The 19736-nt window shown below is 31.8% G+C and overlaps 2 protein-coding genes across 2 annotated transcripts; both read right to left on the bottom strand.

Annotated features, from left to right (window-relative positions):
• Positions 1–380: 380 nt before the first annotated feature.
• On the bottom strand, positions 381–3123 carry LOC124537056 (lysozyme 2-like). Its single transcript, XM_047113769.1, has 4 exons — positions 3063–3123; positions 2060–2236; positions 1017–1090; positions 381–578 (listed from the first exon to the last, which is right to left on the bottom strand). Exons 1-4 carry the CDS (start codon positions 3121–3123, stop codon positions 429–431), a joined length of 462 nt encoding a protein of 153 aa, XP_046969725.1. The 3' UTR covers positions 381–428.
• Positions 3124–6531: 3408 nt separating this feature from the next.
• LOC124536985 (lysozyme-like) lies at positions 6532–18236 on the bottom strand. The gene is made up of 4 exons (XM_047113683.1): positions 18046–18236; positions 10483–10656; positions 9391–9464; positions 6532–6749 (listed from the first exon to the last, which is right to left on the bottom strand). Exons 1-4 carry the CDS (start codon positions 18110–18112, stop codon positions 6603–6605), a joined length of 462 nt encoding a protein of 153 aa, XP_046969639.1. The 5' UTR covers positions 18113–18236; the 3' UTR covers positions 6532–6602.
• Between the last annotated feature and the right edge of the window lie 1500 nt (positions 18237–19736).

Raw genomic sequence — 19736 nt, 5'->3', positions numbered from 1 at the left:
AATGAATTGTTATTTGTTCGTATTTACGGTGTTAATTTATTAGGAAGAATTAAAATAAAGATTAATTAATATTTGACATTTGTTATAACTTATTATAATATTTCTATCAAGTGTTTTCAATCAAAGCGCTAACTTACTCAAAATATATTTTGTTTGGTTGTTAGTCACTGGTAAAGAACTTCTTAAAAACTATAAATATTACTTAGTAAATTTGCTAGTGGAATTATCTGATAGATCTTCTAAAAGATGTTATTAAGTTGAGATGAAAATTTCAACTCTTCAAAACATGTAAGTAGGCTTGAAAACACATTCATATCTTTCAAAAAAGTCTTCGATATTTTGCAAAAATACTTCCGAGCATGAATAAATAAATAATAACATTCGTTATAAAAATCGTTTAATAAATTGACTAATCACCGTGTTAAATACTATTGTCCTTGATTAAAACGGCACTGGTTGAAGAGCTGCAGCCGACGACGCCCCAACTGCGTGGTGTGCAGCGGCGCTGAACATGACGGCCCATGGTGGTTTATCATCATGTAGTCGAAGCAGTTCGTTACACCATCTCCATTGCAGTCCTGAAATATAAAAGTACACTTATAAATAAATCTACAATTTTAACAATATTTTTCTTTATAAAAATTTAAGTAAATGTTTTAGTCTTTTTTTATTTTTATTTTAGGTAATTCAGTACCTGATGGCCAGTATTCGCCGTCACACACATATATTGGAATTAAAAAATATTAACTATTCGTTTGCCTATTAATATGTATCTTCAACCTTGATACCTATGTAAACTCTTATGTATTATAATATCCTGCAAATTTGGCCAGTCTTTCTTTCAGTCAGTCACTTAAATCGTTCAAAAGACATAGACATTATAATGCGTAGACTGGTACTCAAAACTTACATCAAAAAATGAAGATCAAGTCTACTTGAAAAATTAAAAGAAAAACTTTGAACATAAAAAATTTAGACAACTCATTAATTTTCTTCTTCAAATTGAAAATGTATACCTTTCCAAACTTCGCCATGTATCCTTGTACGATTTTCTGGGAACAATAGTAGTCTCTTGCACAGTCTTCGTAAGCTGTTGAAGATAAATAGCAATCATATGTAAGTAATATTTAAATTATTATGGTTATTGTAACGATATTGATATTTATCATCCAATTAACATAAGTGAGCAATTATATATCAATTATGGATAAATATACATATTCTATTCCAAGCTCTACGGGAAAAAATCCAGATTAACAAAACTTGACATCGCATTTACGCGACATCATTTGTTTAGACTTTTTTATTGCTTGGCGGACGAGAATGTGGGCCTCCTGATTGTAAATGGACACCACCGCCCACAGACAATGGCGCTGTAAGAAACATTAACCATTCCATTCATCGCCAATGCGCCACCAACTTTGAGAAATAAGAAGTTATGTCTCTTATGCCTGTAAATACACTGGCTCACTCACCCTTCAAACTGGAACACAACAATACCAAGTACTGTTGTTTGGTGGTAGAATATCTGATGAGTGGAGTGGTACCTATTTGGATGGGCTTTGCACAAATCCCTATCTAGCTTGAATAATCTATAATATGGAATATAAATAAATCGTCAACGATACTGTTACCAGAAGTTTGGAAGCAAAATTAAAGTGGGTATAAGTACCTAATTTGTGGAATTGTATTGTATCATAAATAAAAATAACTGTTAAAAGTGAAAATGAAGTGAAAATTAGCTAGTCGCATGAAATCATCATCATCATCAGCCCGTTTTCGTCCACTGCTGGACATAGGCCTCTCCAAGTGCACGCCACTGTGGTCTTTCTCCGGCTACTCGCATCCAGCTCCTGCCTACCGTATTGCGTACATCGGCATGAAATGCCTACGCAGATCGCAATGTGGTAATGATACGCAGTTTTGATCTTAATTCTTCGATTTGTATAGAATATACCCACGCATATTCCAATCGAAGAAGGCAAAGTTAATGAGCTCGAACGATCGGTTCATTACATTGGGTAGAATAAAAGTAAGTAGGAAAACTTAAGCATTATACCTTCATTCCTCTCAGGACTATCATCTGGTAGAGTAGGTTTTCCAGCGTCGACCCAGTACACTCTGGATATGTAGAATGGTCCACAATACCCGCCTGAACATCCATGGGACAGATCACACCCGGAAACGTGACAGAGGCATCTTAAGCAGGCATCGTTCAAGTTGGATATGTATATACCTATAACAGACATAATAATTATTATAAGAGGATAAAAACTGATTTAAATAATTTAAGAAAAGAATATTGTTATTATGATATTTTTGTTCCATTTGCAGTTGAAATACTTGAACCTTGTACCTTGAAAAAACCTTTGTTAAAAGTATGACGAGTGTAATAACTTTACTTGTGACAGGAGAACTGAACTGAGAACTGAACTATATTTTCGCACAGAATAACAGATTTGTGATTCAACAGGCAAATAGTGCAAGCGTGCGCATGCAAATCGTTCATGAATTGTAAAGTAACTAGGTATCTTTATTTTTATTTGTTGTTAAGGTCTTAATGTAAAACTTGGGTAAATAAATAAATAAAACTGTTGGTGATACAGTGAATAATTATACACGTAAACTAAAAATAATAATTTATTATAAATTAAATAATTGTTACAATATATAGATTCTGACGTCATTGAGTGACGTGACCATTGAATAAATAAACAGGATTGCACGAAAAGGGATCTATTTATGTCTGTAGGTAAAAAAATATGCTGAAAGATTGTAAGAAAGCATATCATATTTATATATAATTAGATGTATGTTAGCTTTATAATTAGTCTTTTTACTTATAACAAAAAACTCAACGAAACAAAATATTCCATTAACAAAATCGTAATATTTGTGATTATCATAGAACCTTACAGTAATTTAAACTTATTCACTTTGCAAAACATGAATACTGTATCGTAAAATACGGTTTATGATGAGACAATTTTCGTTCGCATTTATTCATTTTACTTCCAGAAAGCTAAGACATATATGAAGTAATTGAGTAAATCAATACATACCTGTGACAACATTCATAAGAAATAAACTCACAAATATTGATGGTAACACTTTCGCGCACATTTCACTAGATAATATTAACGTCAAATCCCGAAGTTAAATGAAGAAAACTTTATATTAAACATAAGCTATCGTATTTCTCATAAACAAAACCGAATCCTTCGAACGATGACATAATTCCATACACAAAAAATACGACAATAGGCACTTCGATCGAAAAGACGGATCTTAAATGTAACTGTGTTTTATAAAAACCGATAAGTCATACCATCGATGGCTTAGCGAGGATCACGCATTTGAATTTATTTAATTGAATTTCTGTAGATGGTTTATATTCCAACCAATCACATTACAATACGTTACATAATTCTAAGAATATGACGGTCGTATAGTTCTTCGATTGCATTTAATATAAAATTATAACATCCGTGTGCCAAAGCTCTTACTCCGGTCGCGTCTAGAAGGTTACACGTAAGATAATTACTTCACAATGAACGGAACTCTTGAGTTAATTGACTATATTTTATTCGTAAGGTGAAACAGAGAACAGACTTAATTGTCGATATTTATTTCACACACTAATATTTGAATGCATATAAGTTAAGAAGTTTGCATTGCATTGAAATTTGCAACAAAAATTATCCAAAACATATCCTCTCTATTTATTATTAAAGTTACGGCTAAGCAATTATTATGATATATATTATAAAGTATGATTTAAAGCGTCTGATGGAAAATTACTCAGCTTGTGTATAATTATGTATAAGTCATTCAATTAATCTTCAAACCAAATGTAATTATTAAATTTTGTAAAGAGCGTTGAACTATCGTTCATAATTGAATGATTTAAATGGTACATGTTTAGAAACTCATGAGAAAAAAGATACTCATCACTAAAATCTCTTTGTAGAGCCTGAATAGATATGTACTTGATATTGTTTTCTATTATAAAATATATTGATGTGTGATAACTTTATGAGTATTTACATCAGTAAGGTTAAATAAGATAACTGGCAATTGTATCTTTAAGATAAATATAGTTTTATGTGCATGTTCATTTTTATCTTCATGAACCAACAATCGTCATATAGGGTTTATGAAAAAGTGTATCATGATAATATATTACAAACATATAATTTGTTGAGCTTAAAATTTAATACTTTTGAAGGGTTTGAAGTTAATATCTTCTCATTAGGGGTAAACCGCTTACGTTAGGGTTACGTACTCCTCCCGGACGCACATGTTTTTTTTTTTTTTATGCTGTAGGTAAATGTAGGCAAAAGAGCAGGAGGCTCACAAGTGCCTACCATCGTCCATGGAACACCGGAGATCTTGCATGTTCGTTGCCAACCCTTAAGAAATGTGTAGGCCCTTTTCTTGAAGATATTCAAGTGAATTAAGAAAAACCGCCGGTGAAAGCTTATTCCATAGAGTGGTTGTGCGATGCAGTAAATGCCTTAAAAATCGAGCTGTTATGGATTTTCGGACATCTATGTAATGCATATGAAACTTCGATATCTGGCGCGATGTTTCGAAGGTGATAATCAAATTGGTACTGTAGAGCTCATGCCCAGGTATGCATTTTAGGCTTCTAACTTTGAGCGAATTATCGACAAACTTGTATATTTTTAAGGTTGGATTGTTGCCTTCCTTATGGTCTCGAAAGGAAGACTTTTGAAGCCTTGTCCAGCCATACTGCCAAGACCACATCGCCTCCGTTCACCGCCCCTATAGTTCGGATCTTCAAGACCCTGAGGGCGTCCAACGGCCAACCTTGAGCCCGCAATGAGTCACTGGGAGACCCGACCTCTTTTCATCGAGATTCTCATCCTCAGTCGGTCGAGACGAATCTCCATCTCTTGCTCCGTGATTTGTGGTGGAGCTATAATTTCCTTTTAAATCGTCGGGTCATACTTGCCTGAGTGGGGAAGTAATTCCCCAAGTAATTCCAAGTACGGATTTGTCCAGGAACATCGGTGGCGTATTGGTGTCATGTATGGAATAGTTATTATTGTTTATGACGCCAATATCTATGGGCGGTGGTGAGCACTTACCATCAAGTGGGTCATTTGTTCGTCCGCCTACCTATTACATAAAAAATCTATCTACTGCAGGAACCACCATGGACATTTACGTTAAAAGTGTATTGACTCTTTGTATTAAATAATTTTACATTACTTAGAATATTCTCTTTACACGTGTACATACACAGTACATGTTGTAGTATATACAGTAGTGGGTTAGATAGAGCAATTTTACTGCAGTTCGTACCGCGCGTCTATGCTTCGTATACATGATGCGGAAGAAGAGTTATGCTGGATAAAACCATATTCATCCAGTCATTTTTTTTATTATATAGGTTGGCGGATGAGCATCTGGGCCATCTGATGGTGAGTGGGTACCATCACCCATAGACAATGAAGCTGTAAGAAATATTAACTATTCCTTACAACGTCAATATGCCACCAACCTTGGAAACTAAGATTTTATGTCCCTTGTGCCTGTAGTTTCAATTTCAATATTCAATCCACCTTAGATCAACAGAAACAGAATAACGTTTGAAATCAAAACAATCGAAAATTGTGTCATACATTTTTACCATATTATATTCTTATGCTTTTTGCAAATCTCCTTGTTCATGACATTCTTAAGGCGAAAAGTTGGATTTACATAATTGAGTTTTTCTTTCTAGAAATGTAAAAGCGTTCCATAAGTAGTCCGTGCATATAATTGGGATCTATCTAATATAGATAGTTCTATGAGTTTGTAATAACACTAGCTCACTTATCTTTAAAACAGGAACACAACAAAACAAAGAAATATAATTTATAATAATTTATTATATGTACTTAGGGCAGTTTTAGGTTTGGCGGAGACCTCTCGCTACCGAGCGTTATCAACGCCATGCTCGGTAGCGAGGTGTGCTGGTCAGAGATGCGCTCCTTCTGCGAAAGTGTTATGTAGCAGAAGAAAGCAGCGGAGCGGGAGCGGGAAAAAAATGGCGCCGCTGACTCGCTCCGCAGAAGACGACCGGGGAGAAGGAAAAGCTGGTTTTTTAGTGGGTAAACCCGGTGTGCTTGGGCGCACTCGGCGTTCAGGGCTCCGGGGAGTCCCACACACCCCTCCACTTTCCATCACGTGGGGGAAGCGCGTAAAGCGAAAAAAAGGGCAGTTTTAGGTTTTAAATGAAATTAATTGTTTTGTATAAATTATTTTTAATATATTTTGAATACTAACCAAGTCATAGAATTATTCATAACTGACTCATTAACTTACAATGCTAATTAACTTTAACACTGAGAAACAGTAAACTAAACATAATATCTAAGTAATTGTTATGGTGTATAAAGATGTATATTATCCCTTTTAAGTGATACTTTTGATTTGAAGAACTGTGAAATTTATAAACGACTTTAGGATTTTTTTTAAGTTTTACAGATATAAGTTACCATTGGATTAAGAATGAAGACAAATAATTAGTATTTATTCATAAATAATGGAAGATTTATTGAGCAAAAGATATTTTTAAAGCTAATTTTTTTTCAGCCTTGCGCTGCGGCGACGGCAGCTACACATTGGTTGAAAACGTTGACGTATTGGAAAGGTAGCTGACCGGTACACCCGTAACCTCCCAGCTTGTGGATGGCCATATAATCGTAGCAATTCACGACACCGTCACCGTTGCAGTCCTGCAAATATAAATATAAATATTGGACAACATTACATACATTACTCTGATCTTAAAGTAAATAGCTAAAGCACTTGTGTTATGGAAAATCAGAAGTAACGATGGTACCACAAACACCAACACCTCTTTAGTCTGGGTGTTTGAGGTACAAAAGAGAAAACTGATGAACTTTTATGATTCGAACCCGGGCACTTTGGAGTGGCGTACCCATGAAAACCGGTGTACACACTACTCGACCACTTAGGTCTTCAAATAAGAACAAAGTTCACAGAATCTGTTACATGCGTCCTTCTGACTGATTTCAGCCACGGTTAATATTTTTAGAGTCTAGTCTAATTATAGATCGCATAAGAGTTCTTAAACTCTGGTAGATACAGTCGCTATTTCTTCATTTATAAGGTTAAATAGTAGAATGTCAGGTGCATTGCCAAATAATTGCAAATCTGAAGGTATATCTTGGCGGTAGAGCTTAGTACAAGCCCAAAAAATTGCTATCTGAAGGTATTTCTTGGCGGTAGAGCTTTGTACAAGCCCCGTGCAAGATGAAATCCGCTCATAGGATAATAGCACTATTCAGTATCTTTGTATTTCCAGTTTGAAGGGTGAGTCGAACAGAGTTACAACCAGGCTTAAGGGACATAATATCTTAGTTCTAAGAGAAACCTAACTGCGGGCTTACTATTATACATATTTATTAAAATATTTGATATCCTTTCATTTCGTAAAAGTCTCGTGAATCTGATAATTTGATAGGTGATGCGACACTTATGAAGGGATCATCATCATCAGACTCTAGGCCAACAGGATTTCTCTCCGAGGCACGATAGTTTCACAAAATCGACGTTCTGAGGCCTGAAAATTTATTTCCAGAGACCCATAAAAAGTAATAATTAAATTCTGGCCCAGAATCGATGACCTCGTGATCTGTAGGCTTTTAATTTAATCATAATATAGCTAAATTCTGACTTTGATTAAACCTAGCTACTCGTGATCAATAGACTTTTAAACTAATCACAAGATCAACAATGCATTTACAACTTATTTTTATTACATAGCTAAGTACTCTTTTTATATAACATAAGAAAAACTATTTTATTCGAATCGGTCTATATATTTTTATATTATTAAAGTGTCGTTTTAAGTTTCAATAAAACCCTCAATGATATATATGTATGTATAATAATATACTAGCTATATGATATCACGGCCGAATCATTCGACTGTGATAATGATAAAGGATTATGTAAATTAGATTCTCAACACGGAACAAAAACGTACAATAATGCAAAGTAGATATCAGAAAAACCAAACTAAAAAAGCTGATTTATCTCAGAGGTAAACTATACACATGGAAATCCAACAGTTTTGATAATATGCGCTATTATTAAGCTGTATTAAACCATTGGAATATTTACAAAAGGCTCTGTTATGTGGTTTACAAGAAAAAATAAACGGTTTATATTTTTCGTTAGTTAAGAAAAAAATAACCATCACATCGTCAATGTGCCGCCTACCTTGGGAACTAATATGTTATGTCCTTTGTGCCCATAGTTACACTGGCTCATTCACCCTTCGAACCGGTACGTAAGTATTCCTGTTTCGCGGTAGAATGTGATAAGTACCTATTCAGACAAGTGTGCACAAAGATCTACTACCAAAGAAGTGTAAATTTTCCTGTTGTGGATGAAAATCTACTACACGTGCATCTATCATTATCCCAATGAAAAGGAACCAATAGAACATTTACTTGCTGCTTTACTCTATATAAAAAAATATATTTTAAATTAATTTCCAATTGCTAAAATTATTTCATTAATTAACTTAAATATCTAAATGATAATGTTATACGAATCTAATAATTTGGTTTAACTAGTTCATATTATCATATGTAATCTATTTATGAAGGCTATAAATCGTGTGATTGTTTTTGTTTGAGCTGGCGAGTGACATCGATGATCTCATGACATGCGTCTTTATGCAAATTTCAATGACGGTACGATATCCGACAAATGTATCTCAATGCTAATTCCCGCCTACGATTATTATCGCGGATGTCATATTTAACCTGTCCCTCCCAGCTTCATCTGACTAGCTTAAAGGTTCATATAAAATTAATATTATATTATACTATTGAGTCGAGATGGCCCAGTGGTTAGAACGCCTGCATCTTAACCGATGATTGCGGGTTAAAACCCAGGCAAGCACCGCTGTTTCATGTGCTTATTTTGTCTTTATAATTCATCTCGTGCTCATCGGTGAAGGAAAACATCGTGAGGAAACCTGCATGTGACAAGTTTCATAGAAATTCTGCCACATGTGTATTCCACCAACCCGCATTGGAACAGCGTGGTGGAATATGTTCCAAACCTTCTCCTCAAAGGGAGAGGAGGCCTTTAGTCCAGCAGTGGGAATTTACAGGCTGCTGTTGTTGTTGTATATTACAGGAAAAACCAATAGTAAAATTATGTATTTTCTGAGTCTCACAATCGCGTAAATGATCTGGCAACTCTTAGAGGACAGACGTAAAAACCTTCGTTTTTATTTATTAAGTAAACAGGCGACAGCTGAGATATGAGTGTATCCGGTTATGATTGAATATTTAAAAATCGAATATTATGTTCTTGTTGTAAAAAATACATTACCTGGCCGAATTTCCTCATGTAATTCTGAACGGCCTCAGCGGCACAGCGGGGGTCGTTTGTGCAGTCTGAATAAGCTGGAAATTTATACATTTAATATTAGATTTATATGAGATATATTTCAGTTGATTATTTCTTTATATTAGTGCTTCGAATCATTTATTCGATTATGGTCGCACGACTAACGTACATGCTCTTTTTTTACCACACAGGAGACAGAGATTTCAATGTTCGTAGATTATGTACAAAAGCATTGGTGATACTATCTATTTATTAAAGAAACAAAAATATGATTTTTAACATTATCTACTTAAATATATAAAAATATGAATTAAAATAAGTTATAGTATAAATCTTAATAAAACATCAATTTATATTTGACACACTTAATGTTTATTTAAATCAAAATGATTGATACTATGTAATATATGACAGCAATAAAAAGGAAAATAGAACACATATTTTAAATATACGCATTGAATTGATTACGGGAAAACCATGAAAATTCCTATTGCTTATTGCAAAACCACCTTCAATTAGATGAATACCCAGATAGTGATTTAAAGTACTTTTAAAAACAATGTAAAGATATATTTTTATATCTTTATTACTTATTCAGAGCCTTAAAACCTTGGAATATGTTCATGGTCAAAGCTTACTCATATTACGGATGAATCGATTCTGAGAATTTAACCCTGAAATGGGTTACGTATGAGGTTGTATATATTTTTTAAAGTCATGTGACATTTTTTTATTACGTCGCATAAAAGAATATCATCCTTATTTTAGGCCAGATATTGATACAAGCATTGCAAAAGAGGTCTTATATATTATCTTTTTTTTTATTCAAGCTCAGTATTAAGGATTAATTATCTTAGTCGTTGAAATAAGTACATCTAGTAGTAAGTCTCTAAGCGTACTTTAGTGTTAATTACAGTATTATATATGTTTATTATTAAATAAACAATACAATGATGTGATGATAATTATGCAAAAACAAAAGGAAATAATATTGCAATTATTCATGACTATTTCAGCTAAAATTTTATAATATGACTTTTTTTATTACTATTTTTATTTCTCAAATAAACTTACCCGTAGGAGAGTCGGGTGAAGATCCTGGGAGTACTGGTTTTCCAGCGTCGGCCCAGTACGCCCAGGTGATACGGAAGAGACCACAAGCGTCACCCTCACACAGCTGTCCTTGTTTGCAGCCTGATACGGCTTGGCAAATACATCCTAGACACACTTCTGTGACTGGTTTCAGACCTGGAATAGTAAAAAGTTGAAAGGTAAATTTAATTTAAAAAAAACCCAGAATTTAGATTAGTAATATTATATATTTTTAAAACGTCTAGGATGTCTATACTATAGCAATATGCGAATAAATAGACATACGTCGGTAAACAATCAAAACATATAGAAAAAGTTTGAGACCGTTAAAAAAAATTATGTCAATTTCGGCCTAGCTCTTATTTGTCAAAGGTAGAGCTGAAGAGTTGAAATAGATAAAGAATATCCTTAAAAAACATTTGCTGTAGCCTTAACCTTGACCTTAAAATAAAAATTGTTAAATACGTGACATTGGCGAAATAATCCGCCATGTTGGCCTAACTAAAATCATTAAACTAAGAATAAGTTTGACAAGTAATTACAACTACTTTTTTTTTTTAAAAAAAGGAACTTCATTTGGTTCTCATAGTTCTCTTATTTTAACGTACTCAATAATTTAATGCTATAAGAATATAAACATCTATATCATTCTTTTTATTTTGTTGAATTTGTGAATTATAAAAGGACATATCCTCGATTAAACAAAGCTTACGTGAAATTATTTATGTTAATATTTTAAACCACAGCTTATCAAATGAACTATTGTTAAGGGTCAAGGCACTTGTTACCTTGTATGGATATGACCATGTATGATAAATGCGTAAATATAATATCTATATATACATATAAAACCGGACTGTCTGGCTAACGATGCATAGATTTAACTATACCTACGCTTGAAAATAGAGGATTTCCGATTAATTACTGAGAAGGGATTTTAGAGAATCATGAATTTAAAAGGTTTGGTGCCATTTTTAAATGGAACTCATAGATTTGTTAAAAATTGTATCATCATCATTACATAGTATAAAATAAAGTCGCATACCGCTGTCGATCCCTATAATGTATGTATGTATGTATGTATGCTTAGTGCTTATATCTTTGAAATTACGCAAAGGATTTTCATACGGTTTTTTTAATAGATAGAGCGTTTCTAGAGGAAGGTTCTTGTATATAATATATGGACAATATATTCAAGAAACACTGATAATTTTAACTGTTACTAATCTGATGTCGAAGTATTGCAGTATTCCCTATCGAAGCTGCGGCGGATCACTTAGTAATTTATACAATATTAATTAATGAAGGTTTGTTATAAGAAAAAAACTGTCGCGCTGAGATCGCGATCATTCAAATTAATTAATGTATTAGGAGTATTTTGTTGATCTTAAATACTCGCTATTTTTTGCGACTTCTCATTCCAGCATTTTGTGTCCTTTAAGATTATAATCAATATATATAACCTTTTTAAAAGATCAAGATCATTAGACATTAGACATCATACACTTTTGATATTTGTATTTTAATATTTTTAATATAGTGTTTTAATTATGTGTAGTTTTTATAACTTGTCCTACGTAAATTGTAAAATATCTCAACCAAAAATTTATTATATAAATGTGATATTTCAAATTACAATAACATTGCTCAATTAGAAGAAGTTTGCAATAGTTTAAAATTGGAATTCATTCCACAGTTTTGGCAGATTAAAAAACTTTCTTAGTTTATATTTTTTAATTCTTATAAATAATATAATGTTATTAAATAAGTATTTTTTCTACATATATTGTTAATAAGCCTATAAAGAGATCCGGTTAATGTATTGTTCATTCTATTACATATCTGATTGCTATTTAATCTGTGACCATTTATTGCTTCTTAATTAAATAATAACATCGTTTATGGAAATATTATTATGCGATTTACTAAGTATAGCTAAGTACACCTAATAGAGGAAAATACTTGTGTAATATACGTTCGAAGGAGGAATGCGTTAAGAATATTTTGCTATGGCAACACTGTAATATGATCATTTTTTTGCTTTTTTAATTTGTATTTATAAAAAAAATTATACATTTTATCCATAAATAAAGCCACACTTTATAATGGATATATATAGTTTATCATAGGTGTAAATGTGCTTTTTTATGGAATAGGATGGCGGACGAGCATATGGGCCACCTGATAGTAAGTGGTCATCATCACCCATAGACAATGACGCTGTAAGAAATATTAACTATTCCTTACATTGTACATGCGCTACCAACCTTGGGACCTAAGATGCTATGTCCCTTGTGCCTGTAGTTACACTGGCTCACTGATCCTTCAAACCGGAACACAACAATGCTGCGTGCTGTTGTTTAGCGGTAGAATATCTGATGAGTGGGTGGTACCTACTCAGGCGGGCTTGCACAAAGCCCTACCACCAAGTGAAGTGCTGTTGACCCTTTGGTCCGTAACATATTAATAATAGACTTAAAAAAAACTTAAAAAATGGCCAATTAATTTTTTTATTGAATCCCATAGATTCCAAAGGTTAGTGAAGAATTCATGTTATCTTTCAATTATTTAATATAATACCATATACCACATTACAGTCATTTGTTCCTCCTCCAAGATATATAGTCTAATAACGCTATAAGCAAAGTAAGCCCGGGGCAAGAGCGATAAAACTTGATGAGATTATGACGTCATGACAGTGTTTAAAAACGCAACCAGCACTTCGCTAAAAATATACCATTATGAAAACTTCGAAAAAAATTTATGGGAATCCCGGCAATCCTCATAAGGACCAGTGCAGCAAAGGTAACAAATCCGTCCATATGCTTCGGCTTTATAGGACTAAAATTATCCCTTATCGTCATATGTAATAACAGGATTTAAGAGGCTTTACGTCTTATTAGCGTAGCAGTGTAATTACACTGGTTAACTCCGCTTTCAAACCGGAATATGCAATGCAACTTAAACTTGCATGCAAGTAAGTACATATAAAATAAGCTGGACTTATTAAGATTGCTGTATAGATGCACTGTATGGTGAAATTAATCTTTTCTCATAAATCTTATTAGTTTTTCTAAAACGTTACAAGTGTCATTTGTATTATTTTAACAATAAATACTTTTTGGTATTGCAACATCCGGTTGTTACGGTTATTTATTTTAATGAGTTTTTTTGCGTAAAGTCCGTGTATAGAATAAGGTGATTCATAAGTGACCGAATATAAATACTTTTCGTTTATTTTTCCGGACTTCGACATGATTCCTATTATATTTTATGAGTAAGTGTTACATATTCATATAAGTATTTCGGTAATAATTCATAGTTTTAAACTTAAGAAACAATAATGTCATTGCGATATTTTCGAATGATGACTTTTTTTTTTGTACGTTTAAGTTTTATATTTTATAAAGCGTAAGCAACATAAACAATGTTAAAGAGGTATGTAGTCGAACAGGCCAACTGCCAAGTAGTAGCTACTAATTTTCAGAACTAAGATGTTATAGAAGATGTTCTTTGTGTAGTTAAACTACTTTGATTATTGATCACTGTACAGTGTACATACCTAGACCCTTAACAACCCAACATAAACAATAATGATTGTATTAAGATAAAATCTAAACATAACAGCAGAGAAGTGTATGGCCAAAAATAGGTGCTCTATCTTCTTGTATTTCTAAAATCCAATGATTCAGCGCTTCGATACGATCGGACGGATATCACAGTACAAATGGCGTTATGTTATTATAGGCATAGTTATGTAAGTGAACTGAAAAATTGTTCAATAATACAGTGCAGTAATTCTTTCAGTCTTTAGGTTGGTCGCTGTTGTGGAAATTCGATCTTATGGTGACTTATAATTCACAGTTAACACATGGAGGGCATTATCTATGTTAATGGTTGAATAGGACGTAGCTCAGTAAGTGTTACTCTACTTACGCACGTAAAGCCGCGATTGTATCAGTAGTAAAAAGACATAACTTGCTAAAGAACTTTACTATTAAAGTTATACTGGGCTGAAATACTTGCTATTCTTTTCAGTTTTACATGTTCGAAAGATATGGCAGTAGTTTTAGTCAAATCAGTTTAAAGTAATATACAATTTGATCATATGCTATTTACGTGCTTTGTACGTGGGATATATTATTAGCAACGTCCGTACCCTGTCGCAGAACCTAAGTATGTCGTCAGACGGGTGCCGTCTAGAACCGGACCGATTGGCACGCGGATCCAGCGGATGTCATTACCATGTTAAATATTCAAACAACCGTAAACTATTCAAGTTTAAGCTCTGGCAATTATAAATGACAAGCTATATAATGTAACTATATAATGTAGTTTACACACGACAACACAAACGATTTTATAATATAAACTTTTTTATGTCTTTATATATTAAGAATTTACTAGTAAATAAATGTTGCCAATCGTTTTGTAAGTTAATATTATTTAATTAAATTATTTGATTAATATTTTTTTGTGTTGCCAGTGTTATTTTATTTAGTCCTTGACCACGTTGTTTATATTAAAAAAGTATAATCGTTTAAAAATGGCAGTGACAAGCATACACAAAATAAGTGTAATTTTAAACATAAAATTTCTACAGTATATCACATTCTCATAGAACTTATATGTCTGTTGAAATAGTCGTCTTATTAGTGGGAAGATGTTTGTTTTTTATTTATTTCACCTTTTGTGTGATAACAACTCCTTGTTTTTTTTTACATATATTTCGACATTTAGCATTGCCATGGCAAAGCAAACATGAAATTAAGCCCAGCTGACATTACTATACTAACAGTGGACAGCAGAATGACCTCTACGCGAGTTGCGTCAAAACTAATATCTTATTCGCATTTAATATTTAACCGACATAAGTGATGCTTTTCTACAAGTGAACTGGTGGTATTATAATTTTGTCGACTATAAATTGTATTGTTATTTTAAAATTTGTATCTATTTATATTGAACTATGTATAAAACCCAAATATTTTTTGAGGTTATATTTACAAAATTAGAATAGAAGTAAATTATCAAATTCATTTATAAGTTGTATATGATATAGGGAGAAGCTGCTCCTTCGCTTGGAATTCAGTTTATGACAAAAATGCTTTAAGAACGTGCATACAACCCCTTATCTCGAAAATAACCTCAAAATTTCGAGTTCGCAATCAAATTTCATCAAATAGATTTAGTCTTTAACCGTTACAACGTAACAGAGAGACAAGCAGACAAATAGAGTTACTATATATACAGATAACATCAACATCGACTTTAAGGAAGTGTATTTTATACCATTAGCAAAAAAAAAACTGTATGTGTAGATCTAGGAGAATACGAAAGCAAGGCCCTATTTTTTCAATTAAAAGCTAAGTTAAATAATTATGCAAAACATCAAAGCACACGGAAATATATTTATTTCATAAGACGTCAGATGCACCTATTGTTGTAAAATAATTGGCTTTTCAGAAATCATGAATAATAAGTTTTTTTTAATAACGATTTTGCAACTTATCGTAATTAATAATGTAATTGTTTTATAAAACGCTAATTGGTCATATTAACTGCATTAGTAATCTGTTCTTTGAAAAAAAGTACCACCGTACCAATCTTCCGCAATTTAGCGTAAATAGCGAATTACATCTTTTTTGTTGTATACCACATATCTTAATCACATTACAATGTTTAGTTTTAGGCATAAAATATGCCTTTTAAAATAATATATTATTATTGATATATTTATATACTAACGACCCTCTCCAGCTTTGCATGGCTGCAAAACTGATACTAAATGTACTACAGAATTTGTTACCTACGACGTTACATTAGACACTTTTTAAATTATTAGTGTCTGTTAACTATATTGTTCATATATTATAACAAAAACCTCCTCTCGAAAAACTCTTTTAAAAGAAACCGTATCACAAACTAATGCCCTGAGCGGCTGGGCCGATTATAACGTTTTTTTCGTGTGTTTGACTGAATAAAATACTTATACTACCTAGTAAATTGTATGTTTTTGCGCTTCTGGGTAAAGAGCATTTTATTCTCTAGACTTGTTCATATTATAGATTATATGAATGTTGTGAATAAAAAATCGACGAGAAAATTAATTAAACGTACAAGATATTATTATAATTGATCTATTATAAAAATTGTTTTTATAATTAGATAATTTAATCGATTGATATAAGCGTCAGGATATATATACTTGTTGCGATGTTTCTGTATATTTGGAAAAGGGAGAACGATATATTTTATACATAAAAAAAAAACATATAATCAAATACATATTCATATAAGTTATTAACGTTAATTTATAGCTAATGTATTGTTTATATATTTTAATAAAACTTAATTATAAATGGAAATTAAAGTACTGTTGTATGAATTTTACCCCTACGAAATTATGACGGGTAATTTGTTTCAAATCTGTAACCCAACCTGTTTAATATTGCTTCTAAAATAGCTTTTAAGGAATATTGAAAGCATAATTTAATATCTTTTGCTTTTAAAATAGCGTTTTAGGAATATTGAAAACATTATTTTAATCTTTGAAGTTGACGGCGAAGTCACGGAAATTCCTTATGTCGAATAATTTAATTCTTAGTAAAGTGTGAGATAAGACAATTTACGTGGGAAGTTAATTAATCAGTATCAATAGTCTACGATTAATTAATGTTCTGTAACGTTTAATTGCTCTCTTTGTTGCAGTTTAGTTTGCTTACAAAGTCAAAAGTATTAGAAGACTAACACAATGTGGGCAAGATTCAGTTTGCGAGGCCCTTGTTTTTTTTTACAGTACTCTGATCCCAATGTTATGTTGTAGTTTTTCAAGTCCTTAAGAGCCTTAGTAACTCTACTTGTCATTAATATTCTATGTGACGTTTGTTTTAAAAACCTTATTTTATTTACTTTGATTATCTAATAATTATTATTTAATTGTCTCTCTATTAGATTTATTCCATGTTTTAATGTAACCGTGAAAATTTGCTGGCACATTTCGATTTATTTGTAATCACATGCTTGAGTTATATACTATTATGTATGTTTTCCGAAGATAAAAAAAATATATTACTTAAGTTTGTTAGTATAATTACATTTTCATAATTAATTTTTATCTTAACTATGTTATTTATTTTTAATATATTAATCAAATTATTTAAATAGATTCATAAATAATATGTTTTTATTATTCATTTGATGATTTAATACGATGTTTGATTGTATAATGATTTAAAATTCAATGAAACTAATTATTATATATGTGATTTATTAAGATTTCAAGGCTAAATTAAATAAAAAAAAACAACACTACATTTACAACAAATAGAAAAAGTTCAAATTTGATACTGGCCGTATTTGATCGAGTATCTTTATTTTTATTTTATTGCTTAGGTGGATAGATTGAAGTGATTTAAATCGATTTAGAGTATAATAAAATATATTTATTTAACTTCGTTTTGCAGCGTAACTTTGAGATTATTCAAATTGTTTAAAAGATCACTTTTACCAACACCATAAAAAATATAGAAATGTCTTACTAACCAATATCCGCTAAAACAACTCCAGCCAGCATTAATATGGCACTAAACTTAATCACGGCTGACGTCATAATGATAGTAGTATAAAAAAATAATAAATAAGAAAAACGTTAGCGTAAATTTTAGCGTCGTATGCGCACGCGCATCTGCTCTCGACTGGCATTGATCGTGGCCTTAAACCTTCTTATATGGTCGGATGTTGAGTCAGTGGAATCCATAAAAATAATATTACACTATTTTTGTATTATTTTTTATTTATCATCTTAAAATGTTAACAAGAAGGCGTCGTACATTAATGGGAATACGAAAACAAACTTGTAAGTTTAATTTGGTTCGTGTAGATGTTGGACATGGAGACAGGATACAGTATAATTTTATATATATGTATTTATATTTAGTGCCTGATTCTCTATAGGTACATTGGCTACCAGGGGACTAATTCTACTAAAATATAACTAACTCCGACTGTCCCTCGCAAAAATAAAACTCAGTTTAATTATGAATGAGGGCCAGTTCTACTTATTTAGACCGGTTATGATACGATCCAACTTTGACGGATTACAATTTGATACATTTGTACCATAATGGCTGTACAATTACATAGGCTACATGCATTGGCTTATTTACCATCCAACGTAATCCAAAATTTTTTTTGGTAAAATAATACCAAATTGTTGGGAGATAACTCTGGGTAAATTAGTTAAAGGAGTTCGTATTGGCCCACCACTTTGCTTTTCATCGATTTGTAGTGAAAGTAAGAAAGAAATATATCAACTAAAATTGAGGAAATGAAAAATTAAAAAGTGTTTGCCTGGCTTTGAACTCGTATCTTGCCACCTCGTTTATGTATTGCTACTGTAAAGAGTATCTTATTTATTGACGTAAACAAGTATTATTGTTGCAATCCAGTGGTTAAAATTTGACAAAAATCATTTCTCTATGGAAACCATAATAAATGGATTTTGACAGAGGTTATTTCGAAGTTTTGCAAAATTTTTGCTACTCTTAATGCTGATTTTTCGAAATAAAAGAATATCGGTTTAAAAACAGGAGAGGAAAAGGTAGCGAACTGTGTTGTTGTTGTTTATTTTAGACACAAATTACGAGGATATTTTGTGCCTTTCATGATACGGGTGTGTTATACAAACATACAGTGTAATTAAAGAGAATATCAATATAATATAAGAACTGTGGTCAACGCCTGTACCCTTCACCGAAGTTGTATTATTAAACCTTTAATTAAGATTAGATGAGATCATTCCGTTGCTAATTTATGGTGTATTGAAATTTTCAGATTTCTTTTTATGGACACATGAAATAAAATCCAAAAGTTTCACGTTTTTTATTTAGAAGATAATTTTATCTTAGCTTGTTTTTTATTTTGGTCCTTTCGTATCTAATTAAAGCGATACATATTATAAAGATATATGGCCATAAATTGAAGGGTTCATGTTTTAAATGGTATAATGCACATTTACTATACGTATTCACATGTACGTAAATAAATTTAAGTTTAATTATATACCTATTTATTTAATTATAATTTTAACCTATACTAACGACTACATTGAAATTCTGAATTTTATATTTATGTTAACAAAATTTTATTCGCCTAAAAGGAATAAAGATATTGTCTAATTGTATTTTAGTTATTGGTAAAAGAATAACAAATTATTGGGAGAAATATCTGGGTAA

Source organism: Vanessa cardui, chromosome 17, assembly GCF_905220365.1.
Source record: "Vanessa cardui chromosome 17, ilVanCard2.1, whole genome shotgun sequence".
Taxonomy (NCBI): domain Eukaryota; kingdom Metazoa; phylum Arthropoda; class Insecta; order Lepidoptera; family Nymphalidae; genus Vanessa; species Vanessa cardui.
Note: the sequence above shows the minus strand (reverse complement) of the source record. Positions and strands in the feature narration are given on the sequence as shown.

Excerpts from the sequence above, each read along its gene's own strand:
- LOC124536985 (XM_047113683.1), bottom strand. The coding sequence starts at position 18,112 with ATGACGTCAGCCGTGATTAAGTTTAGTGCCATATTAATGCTGGCTGGA. Across the intron at positions 10,657-18,045 it reads AGTTGTTTTAGCGGATATTG|GTCTGAAACCAGTCACAGAA; the intron begins GTTAGTAAGACA and ends TTACTATTCCAG. Across the intron at positions 9,465-10,482 it reads TTCACCCGACTCTCCTACGG|CTTATTCAGACTGCACAAAC; the intron begins GTAAGTTTATTT and ends ATAAATTTCCAG.
- LOC124537056 (XM_047113769.1), bottom strand. The coding sequence starts at position 3,123 with ATGTGCGCGAAAGTGTTACCATCAATATTTGTGAGTTTATTTCTTATG. Across the intron at positions 1,091-2,059 it reads TAGTCCTGAGAGGAATGAAG|CTTACGAAGACTGTGCAAGA; the intron begins GTATAATGCTTA and ends TATCTTCAACAG. Across the intron at positions 579-1,016 it reads ACATGGCGAAGTTTGGAAAG|GACTGCAATGGAGATGGTGT; the intron begins GTATACATTTTC and ends TTTATATTTCAG.